This window comes from Tiliqua scincoides, chromosome 5 (assembly GCF_035046505.1).
Source record: "Tiliqua scincoides isolate rTilSci1 chromosome 5, rTilSci1.hap2, whole genome shotgun sequence".
NCBI classification, from domain to species: Eukaryota; Metazoa; Chordata; class Lepidosauria; order Squamata; family Scincidae; genus Tiliqua; species Tiliqua scincoides.
The window spans coordinates 131,613,852-131,634,715 of NC_089825.1; the positions used below are offsets into that span (position 1 = coordinate 131,613,852).

The 20,864-nt window shown below is 44.2% G+C and overlaps 2 protein-coding genes across 2 annotated transcripts; both read left to right on the forward strand.

Annotated features, from left to right (window-relative positions):
* Window positions 1-555: 555 nt before the first annotated feature.
* On the forward strand, window positions 556-4,576 carry LOC136653562 (vomeronasal type-2 receptor 26-like). Its single transcript, XM_066630454.1, has 4 exons — window positions 556-1,356; window positions 1,611-1,838; window positions 2,929-3,055; window positions 3,675-4,576. Exons 1-4 carry the CDS (start codon window positions 556-558, stop codon window positions 4,574-4,576), a joined length of 2,058 nt encoding a protein of 685 aa, XP_066486551.1.
* A 7,288-nt stretch (window positions 4,577-11,864) lies between these two features.
* Window positions 11,865-16,756, forward strand: LOC136653563 (vomeronasal type-2 receptor 26-like). Its single transcript, XM_066630455.1, has 4 exons — window positions 11,865-12,665; window positions 12,933-13,160; window positions 14,251-14,377; window positions 15,855-16,756. Exons 1-4 carry the CDS (start codon window positions 11,865-11,867, stop codon window positions 16,754-16,756), a joined length of 2,058 nt encoding a protein of 685 aa, XP_066486552.1.
* Window positions 16,757-20,864: the final 4,108 nt, after the last annotated feature.

The following is a 20,864-nucleotide window of genomic DNA, read 5'->3' on the forward strand; positions in this document are numbered from 1 at the left end:
TTACTAACAGTGAGGCACATCTGCCATTTTGCTGCCCATTCTGCCATTCTGGAGAGATCCTTCTGGAGCTCCTCACAATCACTTCTGGTCTTCACCACTCGGAAAAGTTTGGTGTCGTCTGCAAACTTAGCCACCTCACTGCTCACCCCTGTCTCTAGGTCATTTTTGAAGAGGTTGAAAAACACTGGTCCTTGGGGCACACTGCCTTTCCCTTCTCTCCATTGTGAAAATTGCTCATTGACACCCAATCTCTGTTTCCTGGTCTTCAACCAGTTCTCATGGTTGAAGGAGGGACCGTGTCTAATGCCTTCTGAAAGTATAGATATATGTCTTCGGGTTCTCCCACATCCACATGCCTGTTGACCTTCAAACCATTCATTTTAATCAAAGCAGGTCATTGTAGGTCAAATTTCATGGGCTGAAATGACATTCAGGTACGTGTGCCCGCAAACACTCCTCTTAGCAAATCTGTAAAATATCTGTATGTTTTAGGTCACATATGGCTCCTTTGCCCCAGAAGAGAGGGGGGCGACCCAGTCCCCTTCCTTTTACCGCATGGTCCCAAGTGAAGATCGCCAGTATAAAGGGCTCATCCGATTACTACAGCATTTTGATTGGACATGGGTTGGGCTGTTTGTTGTGGATGATGACAGTGGAGACCATTTCTTGCAAGCTATTGAACAATTATTTTCCCAGAACCAAATCTGTTCGGCCTTCTCACAAAGAGTCCCAAATCAATCCCACATACCTTCCTTGGATGACCTTAAGGGCTTGACCGAAATTATTGATCAACCTCTCATGGATCAGAAAACAAAAACATTTATTATCTATGGTGAAACAACAGTTCTTCAGTGGCTGATTACTTTAATGTTTCTAGCAGATCCTGACTATAAAGAAAACCTGTCTGTTGGGAAAGTGTGGATTACAACAGCCCAGATTGATTTTGCGATAGGCACACTTATAAGGGGTTGGAATTTTGAAGTATTTGAAGGCACCTTGTCCTTTGCACTTCATTCCAATGAGCTGGGAGGGTTCCAGTCCTATCTTCGGAATATAAGGCTTTCTGGAACCCAAGGTAACGGCTTTTTCAAAGACTTCTGGGAGCAAGCCTTTGGCTGCTCATTTCCAGATCTCAGTGCATCCACAAATGTTGATGGAATATGTACTATGGAGGAGAATCTGGAGAGCCTTCCTGGGGTTGTCTTTGAAATGCACATGACTGGCCACAGCTATGGGATCTATAATGCAGTTTACGCAGTGGCGCATGCTTTACATGCATTATACTTATCTAGATTCACACACAGAGCAAGGATATGGGGTAAAAGACGTGACCTCCAAGATCTCCAACCGTGGCAGGTAATGTGCCTACAACAGCATTGGTTGATTTGCATGGACACATTTGTATAACCTGAAACCACGTGGAGCATTATGCTCCATGAATAAATAGTTAAATAATAGGCACACCTTATTCATTGACAAAGAGATGGGGGAGGGTTCATATTTTCTCATCAAGTTGGAGCCTCATAAACATAAATCTGTGTAAGATGGAAATATATAAAAGCAGAGCACAGAGAGTTCTTATTTTTCCCCCTTTTCTTCTTCTCTAATAGCTCCACTCATTTCTTCACAGTATTTCCTTTAACAACTCAGCAGGAGAAACTGTCTCCTTTAATGAAGACATGGAGATGGTTGCCGGATTTGATGTCGTGAATATCGCCGTCTTCCCAAACAATTCCTTCCGTAAAGTGAAAGTCGGGAGAGTGGACCCCGATGCTCTTGAAGGAAAAGAATTGATCATTAAGGAGGATCTAATCATTTGGCACAGACGTTTCAACCAGGTGTGCTTTCAAAGATCTACTGGGTGGCCACTCCCTCACCTGGACATGTGGTTTGCTGCAAATAATATAAAAAAATCAGATATCCATCATCCTTGTTCCCACAGCAATCAACAAGATATCTCCAGAAATTCTAGAATAGAATAGTCCACACTTGCAATTGTTTTCTAGCGACTGGTATTCAGAAATATACTGTCCCCAAATTTGGAGATTCCCTCTTGCTATAATGGCTAGTAAGGAGGCATCTAAGTTCGTGTCCGTCACCACTTCTCTTGGTAATGAATTCTATACATTAATTCACTGTGGTGTGAACAAATTTCTTTTTCTCTATCCTGAGTTCACTGCTAGTCAAGTACATTGGATCACCCAAGTTCTAGTTTAATGGGATAGGAAGAACAACCCACCCATCAAGCAGAACTTTATACATTTTGCATTTATTGTCTTAGGTTGCAGACCAACCATTGTCCTCAGCTGAGTAGTCAATGCCTTTTCTCCAGTCCCCAGTCTCTCCTGAGCCATGAAACTGACTGCAGAACGAACCCCTGCAGTTCTCAGGAAATTACTGCAGAGGTTTTTGTATGCAGTGTGTCACATATTCTTCCAGGCCAATTCTTCTCACGTAGGTTGGGGAATAGTTTTTTGAGGGGGCACAATCCTAACCAGGTCTACTCAGAAGTAAGTCCTATTTTGTTCAATGGGGCTTACTCTCAGGAAAGTGTGGTTAGGACTGCAGCCTTAATCCGTCTTTCCTGGGGCTGAAGTGAAACCTCAGCCCCAGTCCATTTTGTGTCCATTTTTATGCCAGTTTCTCTGCGAAGGGGAGCAGGATGAGTGAGTAGGGAAGGTGAGTGGGAAGTCTTCCCGTGCTGCCCTGAAACTGTGGGGAAAATTCAATTTCCTTCTGCTGTTTTGATTCTTCTGTGGCTCTTTTTTGTCAGCCACAAAGGAACAAAATTTAGGACCATTTGGGGGATAGTTGGAGGGGGTCTTTTCATCTCCCTTCCCAATTGAAGCAAAAGGATAGTCCTGGCCATAGAGCTCTTCAGTAATTCCTCCTTATGCTAAATACCTTCATTTTTGTTTTAATGGAAAGGTGCTGCCCCTTTCGGCATGTTCTAACTCCTGTGACCCTGGGTACCAGAAGAAGAAGAAAGAAGGGGAGAAATTTTGCTGCTTTGATTGTGATCCATGTCCTGATGGGAAAATTTCAGTACAAAAAGGTGGGTTCCATACATGGTGTGGCAGCTGCTTCACTGCTCTGCAAGCTGCCACTGGGGCAAAGTTAGATGGCCACATGCTGACCGTGGCCCTCTGGAGACTGGCCATTGACTGTGGTTTCTTGGCAGCAGGATTGTGTCCGGCAGACTGGCCATTGACTGTGGTCTGTTGGCAGAAGTGTTTAGTCGGGGGGGGGGGATTGGGCCAGGTCATGGATGGAGCAGCAATGGGACGGGGCAGATCTCAACAGCAGTGCTGACCACCTGTTCCAGAAACCCTGTCCCAGGCCTGACACACCGCGTGCAGCACAGTGGATCTACACCAGCAAAAGAGCAGAAGTAAATCTGAGGAGGCCCTTGTGGGAACATGCGAGGTGGAGGAGTTGAAGCAGGCAGCCTTCCCTGTATACAGGCTGGTGAAAGTGAGGATAGGGCTGTAAAAGTATCAGCATAATAAGAAATGTGAAAATGCATCTTCATATAAAGCCAGCTTGAAATGCAGAACTAGCAAAGGAAGGATCACTAAGAGGAGTGACTTCCAGTCCAGAAGAAGTTGTGAGAATTGGTTCCAATTTGCATATGAATGAACTCTGTGACGACCACACATTTTTTTTCCCCCCAGACATGTCTGACTGTTTTAGATGCCCAGAAGATCAATATCCGAACAAGGACAGAGATGGATGCATCCCCAAAGTGATCAGCTTTCTATCACCTGAAGAACCTTTAGGGATGAGTTTAGCCTCTCTTGCCATTTCTTTTTCCCTGGTTACAACTGTGGTACTTGGAACTTTCATGAAACACAAAGACACCCCCATCGTCAAAGCCAACAACCGAGACATCACCTACGTTCTCCTCCTCTCACTCCTACTCTGTTTCCTCTGTTCTTTACTCTTTCTTGGACAACCTTGGAAGGTGACCTGCGTCCTCCGACAATCTGCTTTTGGCATCATCTTCTCGGTGGCCGTTTCTTGTGTGTTGGCCAAAACCATCACTGTGGTTGTAGCTTTCATGGCCACCAAACCAGGGTCCAGCATGAGGAAGTGGGTGGGGAAGAGAATGGCCAACTCCATTGTCCTTTCCTGCTCCCTGATCCAAACAGGCATTTGTGGGGTGTGGCTCGCAACCTCTCCCCCATTCCCAGATTTAGACATGCAGTCAGTGATTACTGAGATCACCGCAGAATGTAATGAAGGGTCTATAACAATGTTTTATCTTGTCTTGGGCTACCTGGGACTCCTCTCTATCATCAGCTTCACTGTGGCTTTCCTGGCCAGGAAGTTGCCGGATTCCTTTAACGAAGCCAAGTTCATCACCTTCAGCATGCTGGTCTTTTGCAGTGTTTGGTTGACTTTTGTCCCCACCTACCTGAGCACCAAGGGGAAATACATGGTGGCTGTGGAGATCTTCTCCATCTTAGCCTCCAGTGCTGGCTTATTGGGTTGTATCTTTTTCCCTAAATGCTACATTATTGTGCTGAAGCCCGAACTGAACAATAAGGAGCAGCTCACGAGAAGAAAAATATAGGAAATGCTGATGTTGATATGTTACTGAGCCAGGTGCACCTTTTCTAGATAGGGTCACCATTTGCTCACCAATCTAGTCTAGTAACAAAATAGTCCTAGGCACCAAAATTACCTGGATAACCAGACACACCATTGGATAACCAGGATAACCTGGACAACCAGACACACCATTCCAGAGTACAAATTTGTTCCTTAAGCACAAGTCAACCCACTGGCAAAAGATTGGACCACACAATTCAAACCAGATGTTCTCCAAACCAGAGTGCTTCCATTTTTTTCCTCATTAAAAGCAGAACTGCTTGTTTAATACATTGATATATGGCCTTCCTGCCATGTAGAGCTTCCATGTCACACTTATGGCTTTCACTCGATGACACATGATTCACAAGGAAAAAGGAATAGCAAGGAACAGGGAATTTAAAACAAATGTTGCTTTTTCAAACTGCTGTAGCATGCAAAAGCATGCTGGTGTTTTCCAGTGTTTGGTTGACTTTTGTCCCCACCTACCTGAGCACCAAGGGGAAATACATGGTGGCTGTGGAGATCTTCTCCATCTTAGCCTCCAGTGCTGGCTTATTGGGTTGTATCCTTTCCCCCAAATGCTACATTATTTTGCTGAGACCTGAACTGAATAACAAGGACCAGCTCATAAGGAGAAAAAACTAGAGGAACTATTAATATTAGCATTAGTATAAGTCTAGTTTATAATAAATTTGGACAGATCCTTCTAGAGCTCTTCACAATCCCTTCTGGCCTTCAGTGTCAACAGCAAACATGGCCACCTCCCTGCTTATCCCTGTCTTCAAGTCATTGAGGTTTGTGTGTGTGAGGGTAAAGAGAATGCTTGATGCAGGTGAGAGGAAGCAAGATGCAAGTATCTTGTGGTCTTGTGTGCTCCCCGGTGGGCCACTGTAAGATACAGGAAACTGGAGTAAATGGGACCTGGGCCTTCTTATGTCCTTAAGCCCTATATGCTGATTTTCAAGATGAAATGCTGTCCAGATACCTACAAACACAGAGAAAGGCATCCTCAACTAGAGAGAATTACAGCTAAAAGGCTTACAGTACCTAAACATCTTGACCAAAAACATCTATTCCAGCCACATGTTTAAAAGAAGCAGAAGTGGGGATCTGGGGAAACTGGGGACAGCATTCCGAAGGTTCATGCCACGCAGAAGCCACTCCGTCCCTGGTTCCTTCCCTGCAGATTGGTGTCAAAGGAAACCCAGAGAACAGGGTTTCTAGCATTAACTGTAAAACCCACATAGAATTGTGCTGGCAAAGACCATCCTTAAGGTAACATAGTTCTAGAACATGCCTGGGTAGAACTTTGGCTTGGGAATAAATGCGTAATGTGGCAAATAGAGATTTGCTTTTTGGCTGTCTTCCATCCCATGAGCATCCAAGCAGCCACATTCTGCTCCCCTTGAAATCTACATTGTGTCTTCAAAGGTTGCCCTCTACAGAGCACCAGCCAAGTAACTCTTCCCAGCATTTATCTGAGTCACTGTCATTTATTTTCCTTGCTGAACTCCAGAAACGTCTCAGAGCCTGCCAAAAAAATAACTGATAAGCAAGTCTATAAGTTCTTATAAATCAAATTTTATGCCTGACAACATTTTTATTAATTTTCATTGAATGTATAATGTGTGTTAGTTAGTTGGTAACCTTCAGTCTCGAAAGACTTGGGTTTCATGCTGTGAATGGTGGTTCTGGCACTGTGTCTAGTGTGCCTGAAAAGGCTGATTCAGTAGTGACAATCCCTTCCACACTGGGAGCAAGTGCAATCTGTCCCTGGTTTGTCTCCCTGGCTATGGGCCTTTCTTCTTTGCCTCTTTGCCTCAGTCTGTTGGCCAAGTGTCTCTTCAAACTGGGAAAGGCCATGCTGCACAGCCTGCCTCCAAGCGGGCTGCTCAGAGGCCAGGGTTTCCCACCTATTGAGGTCCACTCCTAAGGCCTTCAGATCCCTCTTGCAGATGTTCTTGTATCGCATCTGTGGTCTAAACATATCCTTGTTGCTGTGTGTCTGCCAGGAGAGCAGAGGTGATTTGACACCCAGAGCCCGTAAATCCTTGGCACATACACTTGACTATGACAAAATCATTTTCCATAACAATCATGACATTAAATGAATAATAATAATGACCATAAAATCAAACACAGAGAACATTTCCACAGAATCAGAGGATAAAAGTGAGCGCCCGCCACGTTGATGCTCCCCTGCGAGTATTCAGTGACATACTGCCCCTGCATTTGGAAGTTTAATGTAGCCATCATGGTTTAAAAGCCACTGTTAGATCTACAGTATAGTCCATGTTTAGAATCCACTTTTAAATTTATCTAAGCCAGTGGCCAACAACACTCAAAATTTACACATACACACACTTACTTAACTGTCAACCGATTATTAACTTCCATTAACTTTATTTATTCCTTTATTCCTTTATTTATATTATTCATATAACAGTACAGGTCACCCAACAAATCAGTAACCAACAAAAAACCAGCAGCCAACTTGATGACACTAAAAAAGATGAATAGTCCGGGATGGGCAAGTCAGGCGTAGTTTGACTCAAGTCGAGTTGCGAGTCTCCACCCTCCACACCTTGACTCGAAAATGAGACCTAATGAGGGCACTTTCTAAGTTGCCCAGAGTGTTTTTGCAACTCAAAAAGACTCACGTCTCAAGTAGTACCAAAACCCTTCACATCACGGACGCGTGTAGATCTACAGGGAGGGAGGACACATCACAGCTTTGCAAGGCGAGAGGGGACAGGATGGATGAGGTGGGGGAAGCCCACAGGTAAGCCAGGGGAGGTGAGGCCTGCAACCTCATTGGACCCAGCCATACAGGCAGGCTGAATCAAAGGAGGCTGGAGAGGAAACATGCTGCTCAGACACAAAGTGGCTGACAGTTACTTTCAGGCATGTTTCTAGACAAAATGAGGGGTGTTCTGGGGGGGAGGCAAAGTACCCACTCTCCATCCAGGCATCCTGTAATAACAGCAGCCTAACATCCTGGACATGGGAGATTAACCCTCTGCATGTCAAGCAAGCAGCACCCAGGCAGTGAGGAATGACACACCTCGGCTGTGCAGCCTGCTTCGTCTAAGCTGCCTGGCCAGCATGTGTTGCACCACTCAGGGACACACCTGACCTGTACTGTGGACCAGAGGTGTCAGAGGGTTTGCTTGACCCACCCCAGCCCCTCCTTCTGCTTGAAACCCCCACTTGTCCCTATGGAGAAAAATGACTTCTCCTGTTCCCCTCCCTCTCCCAGAGACAGCCTCCACCCAATGGATACTCCAGGGGACCAGGGGAGGCACCTCCCTGTCTCAGGTTTCGTCTGCAGTCACTCAAGCAGATGGTGACTCACGAGTCGGGGCCCCTAACTTGAGTGTTTTGCTGAGTCTTCCATGCGAATGGCTCGAGTCTACATGAGTCAGCAAAAAACGCTGATTTACGCAACTCGAAATCAAGTCAGAGACTCGAGTTCCCGCCCCTGGTTCTAGTATTAACTCTGGTACATGTTTATGAGAGCTGAATCATATCACAGATTATTGTGTCCATGCTGTGTCAAGGAAACCCAAAAACTTGGTAGTGTCTTTCAAAGCTGGAGTGCTACAGTGACTGGAAGTCGCAGAAGCAACCCAGTAGTGTCTTTCAATGCTTGAGTGATACAGTTGAAGTGACTGGAAGTCACAGAAGCAACCCAGAAGTAAACAGGAAATCAATTCTGCGAACAAGATCTAGCTTCTAATCACTTCTTTGAGGGATTCTGCAGCATGTGGAGGACAATGGAGTGAGTCACAGTCCTGGCATGACCTAGAAGTGGCCTCTGGGTAGTCCCAAAGGCCTTCCTGCAGAGCATTCAGCATGGGGTTGCAACCACTGCAGAGGACAAGGTGGGTCAGGATGGGAAAAAGTTTGGGAGCCACTGGGCTAACTCACGAGGTCATCCCATAGGGCGTCATTTCCAGTCGGAATCGAAAAATGTCTTCATTCTGTCGAACTTCACCCTGGGACATAGGTCACCTGTTTTGGTTTGCTCACCCTGAATCTGCCCTTACATGTCATTTGATCAATGATCAGGTGAGGAGAAAGAAACATGTTTCCACCAAAGCTGGCGCTCAGAGACAAAGCTACATCTCCCCCTATAATTATCTCAATGAGTGTTATTGACTTTCTTTGCGAAGGTTCAGATACTTAACAGAACATACAAGAAAAGTGCAGCATAAGCAAGTCTTAAGAGTCTTAAACCCTCTTTGTGTCATTTGGAGCTTGATTGAGGGCTAGATGCAGGCGAGACTGTTATCAGACTCTGAAAGTCCCCCTTTTCTTGTGTATTTGCTTGCCATTCAAGACATATTTCTAGAATATTGTTGGTGCTAAAGTTGAGATGGTGTTTCTCTTTAGAAAGTAAACTGGCACAATTGAATGCCATCTAGTTTGTTGATAAATCAGGCTGATGCCATTCATGAGTCTACAGAGGAGAATCTAGTTCTGAGAGCTTTGCATCATGTTGGTGAGGCTGCAGCTGTTGCTATTTCTGCTACCTCTGAAGGACTACCAAGTAAATTGTGTCCAATGCCCTGTGAACGATCCTCTTCCTGTGCACCACGAATGGTATCAACCAGGAGACCTCTTCATTGGTGCCATTGCTTCTCACTATGTTTTTATGACTTATGAATTTTCCTTTGAAGAAAACCCATCCCGGGATGTGTTCTTTGATCTTCCGGTGTAAGGAGTTATTTTTAGTTCTCCCTTTCTCTGTCAAGTCAGTTTTAAAACCTAAGAATTTGTAAAGCAGGCAGGAAACGGACAGCGCAATCCTATCTTGTGTTTGAACAGGCAAGCCAGGAGGCTTACGCTGTATCCAGCGTGAGATAGCGCACCAGAGTGGCTCAGCCAGAGGTAAGGTGAAACTCTTCCCTTTACCACCGGGTAAGCCACTGCAGCTCCTGAGATATTCTGATTCTTTTTTTTTCAGTTAAAAAATGGTGAACAGACATTATTTTTCCATGGCACCAATTCAAAATAAGCTTGCATGATTCAAACCAGAGTGACCCAGCACATTATAAAAATAATGGCCATAGCTGCCTATTTCTCTTCACAGGGTTGTGACAAAGTTCTACCAGCATGTCCTGGCCTTGGCATTTGCTGTTGAGGAAATCAACGCTCATCCCAAGATCTTGCCAAACGCTACCCTTGGTTTCCACGTCGAGGACAGCTTCAATGATATGAAGTTGACTTATCGATCCATACTGGACTTGATCTTCAAATCACAAAGATTTGTCTCCAACTATAGATGTGACAGCCCCAAAAACCTTGCTGCCGTCATTGGGGGGCTTGGCTCTGATGTTTCCTTCTACATGGTGGACCTCTTAAGTCTTTACAAGATTCCACAGGTACAAATTCTACACTGAGGATAGAGTTTTCACTTATCTCACAGCTCAAATCAAACCTAGGTCAACCAAAACCTGAGATGTTAAACCTCATAGTCGCATGCTAGAACTGCTGAAACCTTTTCATTATTGACATTTTATTGATGCTGTATAATGTTGTTATTAAATGCCATTTATTATATTCTATTAAGTCACAAATTTTGTCTATATGCTGCTAATGGAATCACTTTGAAATGAGAAAGAATTATTCCCATTGAAATTATTATTGTAATTATTTAGATTATTCAGTATAAGGGCTCCTTTCAGGAATGAATTAGGACTGTATGAGGAGGGAAAGGTCAGCTGTGTCTTCATATCCCAGACAGAGAAGTATTTCACTTTCAACATAAGAACAGCCCCGCTGGATCAGGCCAATGGCCCATCTAGTCCAGCTTCCTGTATCTTACAGCAGCCCACCAAGTGCCCCTGTAAGCACACCAGGTAACAAGAGACCTGCATCCTGGTGACCTCCCTTGCATCTGACATAGCCCATTTCTAAAATCAAGAGGTTGCACATACACATCATGGCTTGTAACCCGTAATATATTTTTCCTCCAGAAACTTGTCCAATCCCCTTTTAAATGCATCCAGGTCAGATGCCATCACCACATCCTGTGGCAAGGAGTTCCACAGACCAACCACACGCTGAGTAAAGAAATATTTTCTTTTATCTGACCTAACTCTCCCAACACTCAATTTTAGTGGATGTTGTTATGTGAGAGTGTAAAGAGCATTTCACTATCCACTCTGTCCATCCGCTGCATAATTTTGTATGTCTCCATCATGTCCCCCCTCAGGCGCCTCCTTTCTAGGCTGAAGAGACCCAAACGCCGTAGCCTTTCCTCATAAGGAAGGTGCCCCAGACCAGTAATGATCTTAGTCGCTCTCTTTTGCACCTTTACCATTTCCACTATGTCTTTTTTGAGATGCGGCGACCAGAACTGGACACAATACTCCAGGTGTGGCCTTACCATCAATTTGTACAACAGCATTATAATATTAGCCATTTTGTTCTGAATACCTTTTCTAATGATCCCAAGCATAAACTTTGCCATCTTCACTGCCGCCGCACATTGGGCGACCTGTCCACCCAATGTCCACTTTCATCATCCTGTCCACCACCACCCCAAGATCTCTCTCCTGATCTGTCACAGACAGCTCGGAACCCATCAGCCTGTATGTAAAGTTTTGATTTTTTTGCCCCAACGTGCATGACTTTACACGTACGGACATTGAAGCACACCTGCCATTTTGCTGCCCATTCTGCCAGTCTGGAGAGATCCTTCTGCAGCTCCTCACAATCACTTCTGGTCTTCACCACTCGGAAAGGTTTGGTGTCGTCTGCAAACTTAGCCACCTCACTGCTCACCCCTGTCTCCAGGTCATTGATGAAGAGGTTGAAAAGCACCGGTCCCAGGACAGATCCTTGGGGCACACCGCTTTTTCCTTCTCTCCATTGTGAAAATTGCTCATTGACACCCAATCTCTGTTTCCTGGTCTTCAACCAGTTCTCAATCCATGAGAGGACCTCTCCTCTAATTCCCTGACTGTGGAGTTTTTTTAGTAGCCTTTGGTGAGGGACCATGTGAAACGCCTTCTGAAGGTCCAGATATATATTGTCTTTGGGTTCTCCCTCATCCACATGCCTGTTGAACTTCAAATCATCCACTTTAATCAAAGCAGGTCATTGTAGGTCAAACTTCATAGGCTGAAATGACATTCAGGTACCTGTGCCCACAAACACTCTTCTTAGCAAATCTGTAAAACATCTGTATGTTTTAGGTCACATATGGCTCCTTTTCCCCGAAAGAGAGGGGGGCGACCCAGCCCCCTTCCTTTTACCGCATGGTCCCAAGTGAAGATCGCCAGTATAAAGGGCTCATCCGATTACTACAGCATTTTGACTGGACATGGGTTGGACTGTTTGTTGTGGGTGATGAAAGTGGAGACCGTTTCTTGCAAGCTATTGAACAATTATTTTCCCGGAACCAAATCTGTTCGGCCTTCTCACAAAGAGTCCCAAATCAAGCCCACATACCTTCCTTGGATGACCTTAAGGGCTTGACCAAAATTATTGATCAACCCTTCATGGATCAGAAAACAAAAACATTTATTATCTATGGTGAAACAACAGTTCTTCAGTGGCTGATTACTTTAATGTTTCTAGCAGATCCTGACTATAAAGAAAACCTGTCTGTTGGGAAAGTGTGGATTACAACAGCCCAGATTGATTTTGCGGTAGGCACACTTATAAGGGGTTGGAATTTTGAAATATTTGAAGGCACCTTGTCCTTTGCACTTCATTCCAGTGAGCTGGCAGGGTTCCAGTCCTATCTTCGGAATATAAGGCTTTCTGGAACCCAAGGAAATGGCTTTTTCAAAGACTTCTGGGAGCAAGCCTTTAGCTGCTCATTTCCAGATCTCAGTGCACCTACAAACGCTGATGGAATATGTACTATGGAAGAGAATCCGGAGAGCCTTCCTGGGGCTGTCTTTGAAATGCGTATGACTGGCCACAGCTATGGGATCTATAATGCAGTTTATGCAGTGGCACATGCTTTACATGCATTATACTCATCTAGATTCACACACAGAGCAAGGATACGGGGTAAAAGACATGATCTCCAAGATCTCCAACCGTGGCAGGTAATGTGCCCTCAACAGTATTAGTTGGTTTGCATGGACACATTTGTACAACCTGAAACCACGTGGAGCATTATGTTCCATGAATAAATAGTTTGATAATAGACACACCTTATTCATTGACAAAGAGGTGGGGGAGGGTTCATATTTTCTCATCAAGTTGGAGCCTCATAACCATAAATCTGTATAAGATGGAAATATATAAAAGCAGAGCACAGCGATTTCAACTGGAAGTTCTTATTTTTTCCCCCTTTTCTTCTTCTCTAATAGCTCCACTCATTTCTTCACAGTATTTCCTTTAACAACTCAGCAGGAGAAACTGTCTCCTTTAATGAAGACATGGAGATGGTTGCCGGATTTGATGTCGTGAATATTGCCATCTTCCCAAACAATTCCTTCCGTAAAGTGAAAGTCGGGAGAGTGGACCCCGATGCTCTTGAAGGAGAAGAATTGATCATCAACGAGGATCTAATCGTTTGGCACAGACGTTTCAACCAGGTGTGCTTTCAAAGATCTACTGGGTGGCCACTCCCTCACCTGGACATGTGGTTTGCTGCAAATAATATAAAAAAATCAGATATCCATCATCCTTGTTCCCATAGCAATCAACAAGATATCTCCAGAAATTCTAGAATAGAATAGTCCACACTTGAAATTGTTTTCTAGCTACTGGTATTCAGAAATATACTGTCCCCAAATTTGGAGATTCCCTCTTGCTATAATGGCTAGTAAGGAGGCATCTAAGTTTGTGTCCATCACCACTTCTCTTGGTAATGAATTCTATACATTAATTCACTGTGGTGTGAACAAATTTCTTTTTCTCTCTCCTGAGTTCACTGCTAGTCAAGTACATTGGATCACCCAAGTTCTAGTTTAATGAGATAGGAAGAACAACCCACCCATCAAGCAGAACTTTATACATTTTGCATTTATTGTCTTAGGCTGCAGACCAACCATTGTCCTCAGCTGAGTGGTCAATGCCTTTTCTCCAGTCCCCAGTCTCTCCTGAGCCATGAAACTGACTGCAGAACGAACCCCTGCAGTTCTCAGGAAATTACTGCAGAGGTTTTTGTATGCAGTGTGTCCCATATTCTTCCAGGCCAATTCTTCTCACGTAGGTTGGGGAATAGTTTTTTGAGGGGGCACAATCCAAACCAGGTCTACTCAGAAGTAAGTCCTATTTTGTTCAATGGGGCTTACTCTCAGGAAAGTGTGGTTAGGACTGCAGCCTTAATCCGTCTTTCCTAGGGCTGAAGTGAAACCTCAGCCCTAGTCCATTTTGTGTCCATTTTTATGCCAGTTTCTCTGCGAAGGGGAGCAGGATGAGTGAGTAGGGAAGGTGAGTGGGAAGTCTTCCCCTGCTGCCCTGAAACTGTGGGGAAAATTCAATTTCCTTCTGCTGTTTTGATTCTTCTGTGGCTCTTTTTTGTCAGCCACAAAGGAACAAAATTTAGGAACATTTGGGGGAGAGCTGGAGGGGGTCGTTTCATCTCCCTTCTCAATTGTAGCCAAAGGATAGTCCTGGCCATAGAGCTCTTCAGTAATTCCTCCTTATGCTAAATACCTTCATTTTTGTTTTAATGGAAAGGTGCTGCCCCTTTCGGCATGTACTAACTCCTGTGACCCTGGCTACCAGAAGAAGAAGAAAGAAGGGGAGAAATTTTGCTGCTTTGATTGTAATCCATGTCCTGATGGGAAAATTTCAGTACAAAAAGGTGGGTTCCATCCATGGTGTGGCAGCTGCTTCACTGTTCTGCAAGCTGCCACTGGGGCAAAGTTAGATGGCCACTTGCTGACCATGGCCCTCTGGAGACTGGCCATTGACTGTGGTTTCTTGGCAGCAGGATTGTGTCCGGCAGACTGGCCATTGACTGTGGTCTGTTGGCAGAAGTGTTTAGTCGAGGGGGGGGGATTCGGCCAGGTCATGGATGGAGCAGCAATGGGACGGGGCAGATCTCAACAGCAGTGATGACCACCTGTTCCAGAAACCCTGTCCCAGGCCTGGCACATCCCCTGCAGCACAGTGGATCCACACCAGCAAAAGAGCAGAAGTAAATCTGAGGAGGCCCATGTGGGAACATGCAAGAGGAGTTGAACCAGGCAGCCTTCCCTGTATACAGGCTGGTGAAAGTGAGGATTGGGCTGTAAAAGTATCAGCATAATAAGAAATGTGAAAATGCATCTTCATATAAAGCCAGCTTGAAATGCAGAACTAGCAAAGGAAGGATCGCTAAGAGCAAAGCAAGGAGTCCCAGGTGCGGCGGTGGCCAGGGGAGCCTTTGCTCAGCTTTGGCTGATTCGCCAGCTGCGACCGTACCAGAGCTGCACGGATCTGGCCACAGTAACCCATGCCCTAGTGACATCTAGATTAGATTATTGCAATGCGCTCTACGTGGGGCTGCCCTTGAAGACGGTCCGGAAATTACAACTAGTACAGAACGCGGCTGCTCGTGTGGTTGCCGGGGCACGTCGGTTTGACTCTGTCGAGCCGTTGCTCCAGCAGCTACACTGGCTGCCGGTTCTGTTCCGGGCCCAATTCAAGGTGCTAGTTTTGACTTTTAAAGCCCTTTACGGCTCAGGTCCGGGGTGTTTGAGGGACCGCCTCCTTCCCTACAATCCTACCCGTGCTCGTAGATCATCTAGGGGGGGCCCTTTTGACTGTGCCACCACTAAGAGATGTGAGAGGGGCAGTGGCCAGGAAGAGGGCCTTCTCGGTGGTGGCCCCCGAACTGTGGAATACCCTCCCCTTAGAACTGAGAACTGTTCCCTCATTGTTAACATTTCGGCGTGGACTGGATACCTTTTTATTTCAAAAAGTTTTTAATTGTTGACAGGCTGGCTGGCGTTCTTGCTTCTTGCTTTTTATATGAAAATCCACGGAGTTTGTTTGTTTTTAGATTTTTTAATTATTGTAGGTTGTTTTTAAAAATTGTTTTTTAAGTCGTATTTTTAAATTTTTTGTAAGCCGCCTTGTGTGCCCGTTGGGCAAAAAGGCAGGGTATAAATTAATAATAATAATAATAATAATAATAATAATAATAATAATAATAATAATAATAATAAATAAATAAATAAATAAATAAATAAATAAATAAATAAGAGGAGTGACTTCTCTTCCAAAAGAAGTTGTGAGAATTGGTTCCAATTTGCATATGACTGAACTCTGTGACGACCACACATCTTTCTTTCCAGACATGTCCGACTGTTTCAGATGCCCAGAAGATCAATATCCAAACAAGGACAGAGACGGATGCATCCCCAAAATTATCAGCTTTCTGTCACATGAGGAACCTTCAGGGATGAGTTTAGCCTCTCTTGCTCTGTCGTTTTCCCTGGTTACAGTTGTGGTACTTGGAACTTTTATGAAACACAAAGACACCCCCATCGTCAAAGCCAACAACCGAGACATCACCTACGTTCTCCTCCTCTCACTCCTACTCTGTTTCCTCTGTTCTTTACTCTTTCTTGGACAACCTTGGAAGGTGACCTGCTTCCTCCGACAATCTGCTTTTGGCATCATCTTCTCAGTGGCTGTTTCTTGTGTGTTGGCCAAAACCATCACTGTGGTGGTAGCCTTTGTGGCCACCAAACCAGGGTCCAGCATGAGGAAGTGGGTGGGGAAGAGAATGGCCAACTCCATTGTCCTTTCCTGCTCCCTGATCCAAGCAGGCATTTGTGGGGTGTGGCTGGCAACCTCTCCCCCATTCCCAGATTTAGACATGCAGTCAGTGATTACTGAGATCACAGCAGAATGTAATGAAGGGTCTGTAACAATGTTTTATCTTGTCTTGGGCTACCTGGGACTTCTCTCCATTATCAGCTTCACAGTGGCTTTCCTGGCCAGGAAGTTGCCGGATTCCTTTAACGAAGCCAAGTTCATCACCTTCAGCATGCTGGTCTTTTGCAGCGTTTGGTTGACTTTTGTCCCCACCTACCTGAGCACCAAGGGGAAATACATGGTGGCTGTGGAGATCTTCTCCATCCTGGCCTCCAGTGCTGGCTTATTGGGTTGTATCTTTTTCCCCAAGTGTTACATTATTGTGCTGAAGCCCAAACTGAACAATAAGGAGCAGCTCATGAGAAGAAAAATATAGGAAATGGTGGTATTGGTATGTTACTGAAGTCAGAACAAACTGGGCCGGATACCTCCACCTCAAAAAACAGAGGGCGGGAGAAAGAATTTTGCCAAGCTTGAGCAGATTTGCTTGACACTGAAGGTCGCTGTACGCAGTGCTTACAATAAATTTTGAGAAACTAATAGTAGATTAAATTTACTACAATATTTTAAGCTGTCTGCCCAACTCAAAGAAGCTATCAAAACTTCGCTACACCACAGTGCAACAGCGAGATGGTCACGTTTAATTAAATCTGTGAGATCTAAAAACGTCAAGATTTTTTGGCAAATTATATCAGGCTGTTTCTATAAAAACTCATTTGGTTTCACAGCAATTCCAGCTAAAATGTGGGAAGCACATTTTAAATCAATCTTCTCTGATGAATCTAAACCTATCTCCATTGTCAATATGCCACTCGCGCTAGATCTACCTGATTGGCCTGCAGTCTCAGTGGATGAAGCTCTTTCACTCATTAATCAGTTAAAGCTGGGTAAAGCAGCAGGACCAGACTCAATTCCTCCTGATATTTATAAAGAAGCACCAGAGTGGTGGGCCCCAATAATTGCAGAACTTTTCACTAGAATTGATAAATTTGGGGTACTTCCAGACACTTGGACTAGATCTATCTTGGTTCCCATCTTCAAAAAAGGGGATAAAAAACTTCCCCCCAGCTACAGGCCAATCAGCCTTTTAGACCTGGCAGGGAAAATGTATGCCTCCCATCTACTTAAGAAACTTTCTGTCTGAATTTCGGACCATAACATCATATGCCCAGAGCAAGCGGGTTTTAGGCCAAATAAGTCTGCAATTGATCAGTGTGTGGTACTATCCCACCTAATCTCCAAACAAAGGACTCAAAATAAATCCCGACTATATGTGGCTTTTTTAGATTTAAAGTCGGCCTTTGATTCCATAGATAGAGAGAGACTCTGGGATAAACTTGAGAAGATGGGAGTGGACAAATGGCTATTAATATTAATTCGTGCCCTTCATTTAAACACCTCATGCCAAGTGAAATTATCTCTGAGGGGCGGCCTGTCGGCCCCAATTCCAATCAACAAGCAGGGGTGCGTTCTTCCTCCCACCCTGTTCAATCTCTTCATTAATGATCTGGCTCCCTATCTAGCAAACTTCAACATGAATTCCCCCAAATTAGGTTCAGTGGCTATCCCTCTTCTTTTGTATGCTGATGACATGGCCCTGATATCCCGAACTAAAATAGGATTAAGGAGACTGGTTAACACCTGCATAGAATATTTTACCAACAACGCCCTCCAGCTAAACTATGAAAAGTCCAAGATTGTGGTGTTTGGGCACTCTTGGAAACCACAGTCCTGGCTTTTCAATGGTAAATCAATACAACAAGTCAAGGAATTTCAGTATCTTAGTCTCCGGTTTCACTACCGGCTTTTCTGGTCTTCCCATCATCTTACAGTAATCAACTCATCCAAACTAGCTGTTCAGGCTATTACTCGTTTTTTCTTCTCTTGGGGTAACTCATTCATTCCAGCTGCTCTCCAGGCTTTTAATGCCAAAGTTACACCTCAAATTTTGTATGGCATTCCTGTTTGGATGCCAGCATTAAATGACTCGATTGAAAAGATCCATTCTAATTTTCTATACAAGATCTTAGGTGTACCGCATTGTGTTGCCTTCGCGGCACTTTGCCTGGAGACAGGCCAATATAGGCTGGAGTTTCTAGCTTGGTCCAGTTTCTTAAAATACTGGGCCAAAGTGTGCTTCAGGGCTGACCAAAACCCATTGTTAAAGGGGTTATTGACTGACTCGCTGTTGTCTCCTTGCTTAGCTCTATTCAACAAGAAAATTAGACAAATCGGTCTCGAGGAAGATCTACAAGGAGCTGCTACACTTGAGGTTTCTATCAGTCTCTTGACAACAAGACTAACTGACATAGAAAGGCAAGAGATTTTGGCTGCAGCACAAAAAAAAGTTTGCCCCTAAATTTCCATCTTAACAATACTTTTGGTAAACAACCAAAGTACCTGACCTTCTTAGAGTGCCTCTTTGCAAGGAGGGCTTTTACATTAGCCCGATGCAACGTGTTGCCTTCTAATGACCTACTTGGTAGGTTTAGAAATGCCCCGAAAGAAGAACGATTTTGCAATTGTGGCCTCAGAGAGGTAGACTCTCTTCCACACATTGTTCTGCGTTGTGCTTTTAATCAAGTGCTCAGAGACCAGCATCTCCCCTCATTGTCAGGAAACAAAAAAAGGTCTCTCTGAGATCACCTCTTTACAACTTTTGCTGGCGGGTGAATTCGAATTCGTGACCCTTCCAGTTGCTAAATTTTTACATTTGAGCAACATGAAACGGGCTAAGCTGCTGGTTCTAAGCAACTTGGAGTAACTGTGTAAGCAAATTGTTGTGTTTTAGCCCTTATTTCTTATCTCTCTTTTAACATATACCTTAATACATGACTGTTTGGAGATATTAGTTGTAAAACTATATGCCTAATAAAGGTTTGTTGTATGTTTTGTATGAGCAGCTCATGAGAAGAAAAAATATAGGAAATGGTGGTGTTGATATGTTACTGAAGCCAGATGCACCTTTTCTAGATAGGGTCACAATTTGCTCACCAATCCAGTCTAGTGACAAAATAGTCCTAGGCACCAAAGTTACCTGGATATCCAGACATACTGTTGGGTCCAGGAGTACTTCCAGACTACAAATTTGTTCCTTAAGCACAAGTCAACCCACTGGCAACAGATTGGACCACACAATTCAAACCAGATGTTCTCCAACCCAGAGTGCTTCCATTTTTCCTCATCAAAAGCAGAACTGCTCTTTTAATATATTTACATATGTCCTTCCTGCCATGTAGAGCTTCCATGTCACAATTATGGCTTTCAGGCAATGACACATGATTCACAAGGAAAAAGGAATAGCAAGGAACAGGGAATTTAAAACAAATGTTGCTTTTCCAAACTGTGCCAGGCTCCTGCTACAGTGGTCAGCAGGGTCTCAGGTGGTGGTCTGATCCAATGTGGTGGTGGGGGAAGCAGGAATCCAGGTCAGCAATCAGGATGGAACAGGAGGGGAATTATATTACTGGTACTGCAGAGGCAGGTTTATTGAGAGATTTGCCCACATTCTGTGCTTTGCCCATTTCTGTTCTTGGGGCTCAGAAGAAATGGAATATTTTGTGTGTTGACTTTAAAATGTCTTCTGCAGATATTCTGCAGATATTGTGGGCAAGGCCAATCAGTTGGATTAATGATTTGTGGCTAACAGATATCAAAAAAGCATCAGCCAATTCAACTATGTTCATTTTAACGTGATTCCAATCTTATGATGTCTTGATCAAGTCTTGTGTTGTGAGTTGCAATGGCTGCTGTGATGAAGACTAATTATTAATTATTACTAATTATTAATTAGTGTATTTATGTTCTGCCCTTTGAGGTTTTTTTGTTTTTGTTTTGTTTTGTTATCTTGCATTTATTTTATGGCCTCTGTTTGAGCTTATATACATGTAGAACTACTATGTAGCCTTTGAAGGGGACCAGAGCTATAGAGCTGCTCTGTTCTCCTTCAGAGATTTCAGGTACAGCCCAGTGTGGCTCAACACAGCTCCAGGGGGCTGCATTGAGCCAGATTCACGGACGTAATATCTGCAGATAAACAGGCTCCAGATAGATAGATAGATAGATAGATAGATAGATAGATAGATAGATAGATAGATAGATAGATAGATAGATAGATAGATAGATACTTACTATTAAAACCACACATGCAAGCATCACAAAAGTCCTTTGCTTTTAAAATGATGGACCATAAACACATGGCAGTTGATCAGGAACTCCATGGAAGGCATGAAACAAGTGGTGAAGGTCGCAAGCTCAGTGGGCAAAAGAAGACAGCAGAAAAGAGTGTAGGGCAGTGGCATAGCTAAGGGGGTGCAGGGGGTAGCAAGCCTATCGGACAACAAGTTTTAGGGGGCAACAAGCTGAGCTTGACACTAGTGGCCAAAATTGTGAAAATCTTGGTAAGTAACAGTAACAGCAACTGTTAATCTGCACATGTCCGATCTTGTCTGATCTCGGAAGCTAAGATGGGTCAGGCCTGGTTA

Coding starts and splice junctions, on each gene's coding strand:
- LOC136653562 (XM_066630454.1), top strand. CDS start 556: ATGGTCCCAAGTGAAGATCGCCAGTATAAAGGGCTCATCCGATTACTA. Junction 1,357..1,610: donor AAGATCTCCAACCGTGGCAG/GTAATGTGCCTA, acceptor CTTCTCTAATAG/CTCCACTCATTTCTTCACAG. Junction 3,056..3,674: donor GAAAATTTCAGTACAAAAAG/GTGGGTTCCATA, acceptor TTTTCCCCCCAG/ACATGTCTGACTGTTTTAGA.
- LOC136653563 (XM_066630455.1), top strand. CDS start 11,865: ATGGTCCCAAGTGAAGATCGCCAGTATAAAGGGCTCATCCGATTACTA. Junction 12,666..12,932: donor AAGATCTCCAACCGTGGCAG/GTAATGTGCCCT, acceptor CTTCTCTAATAG/CTCCACTCATTTCTTCACAG. Junction 13,161..14,250: donor GGCACAGACGTTTCAACCAG/GTGTGCTTTCAA, acceptor TTTAATGGAAAG/GTGCTGCCCCTTTCGGCATG.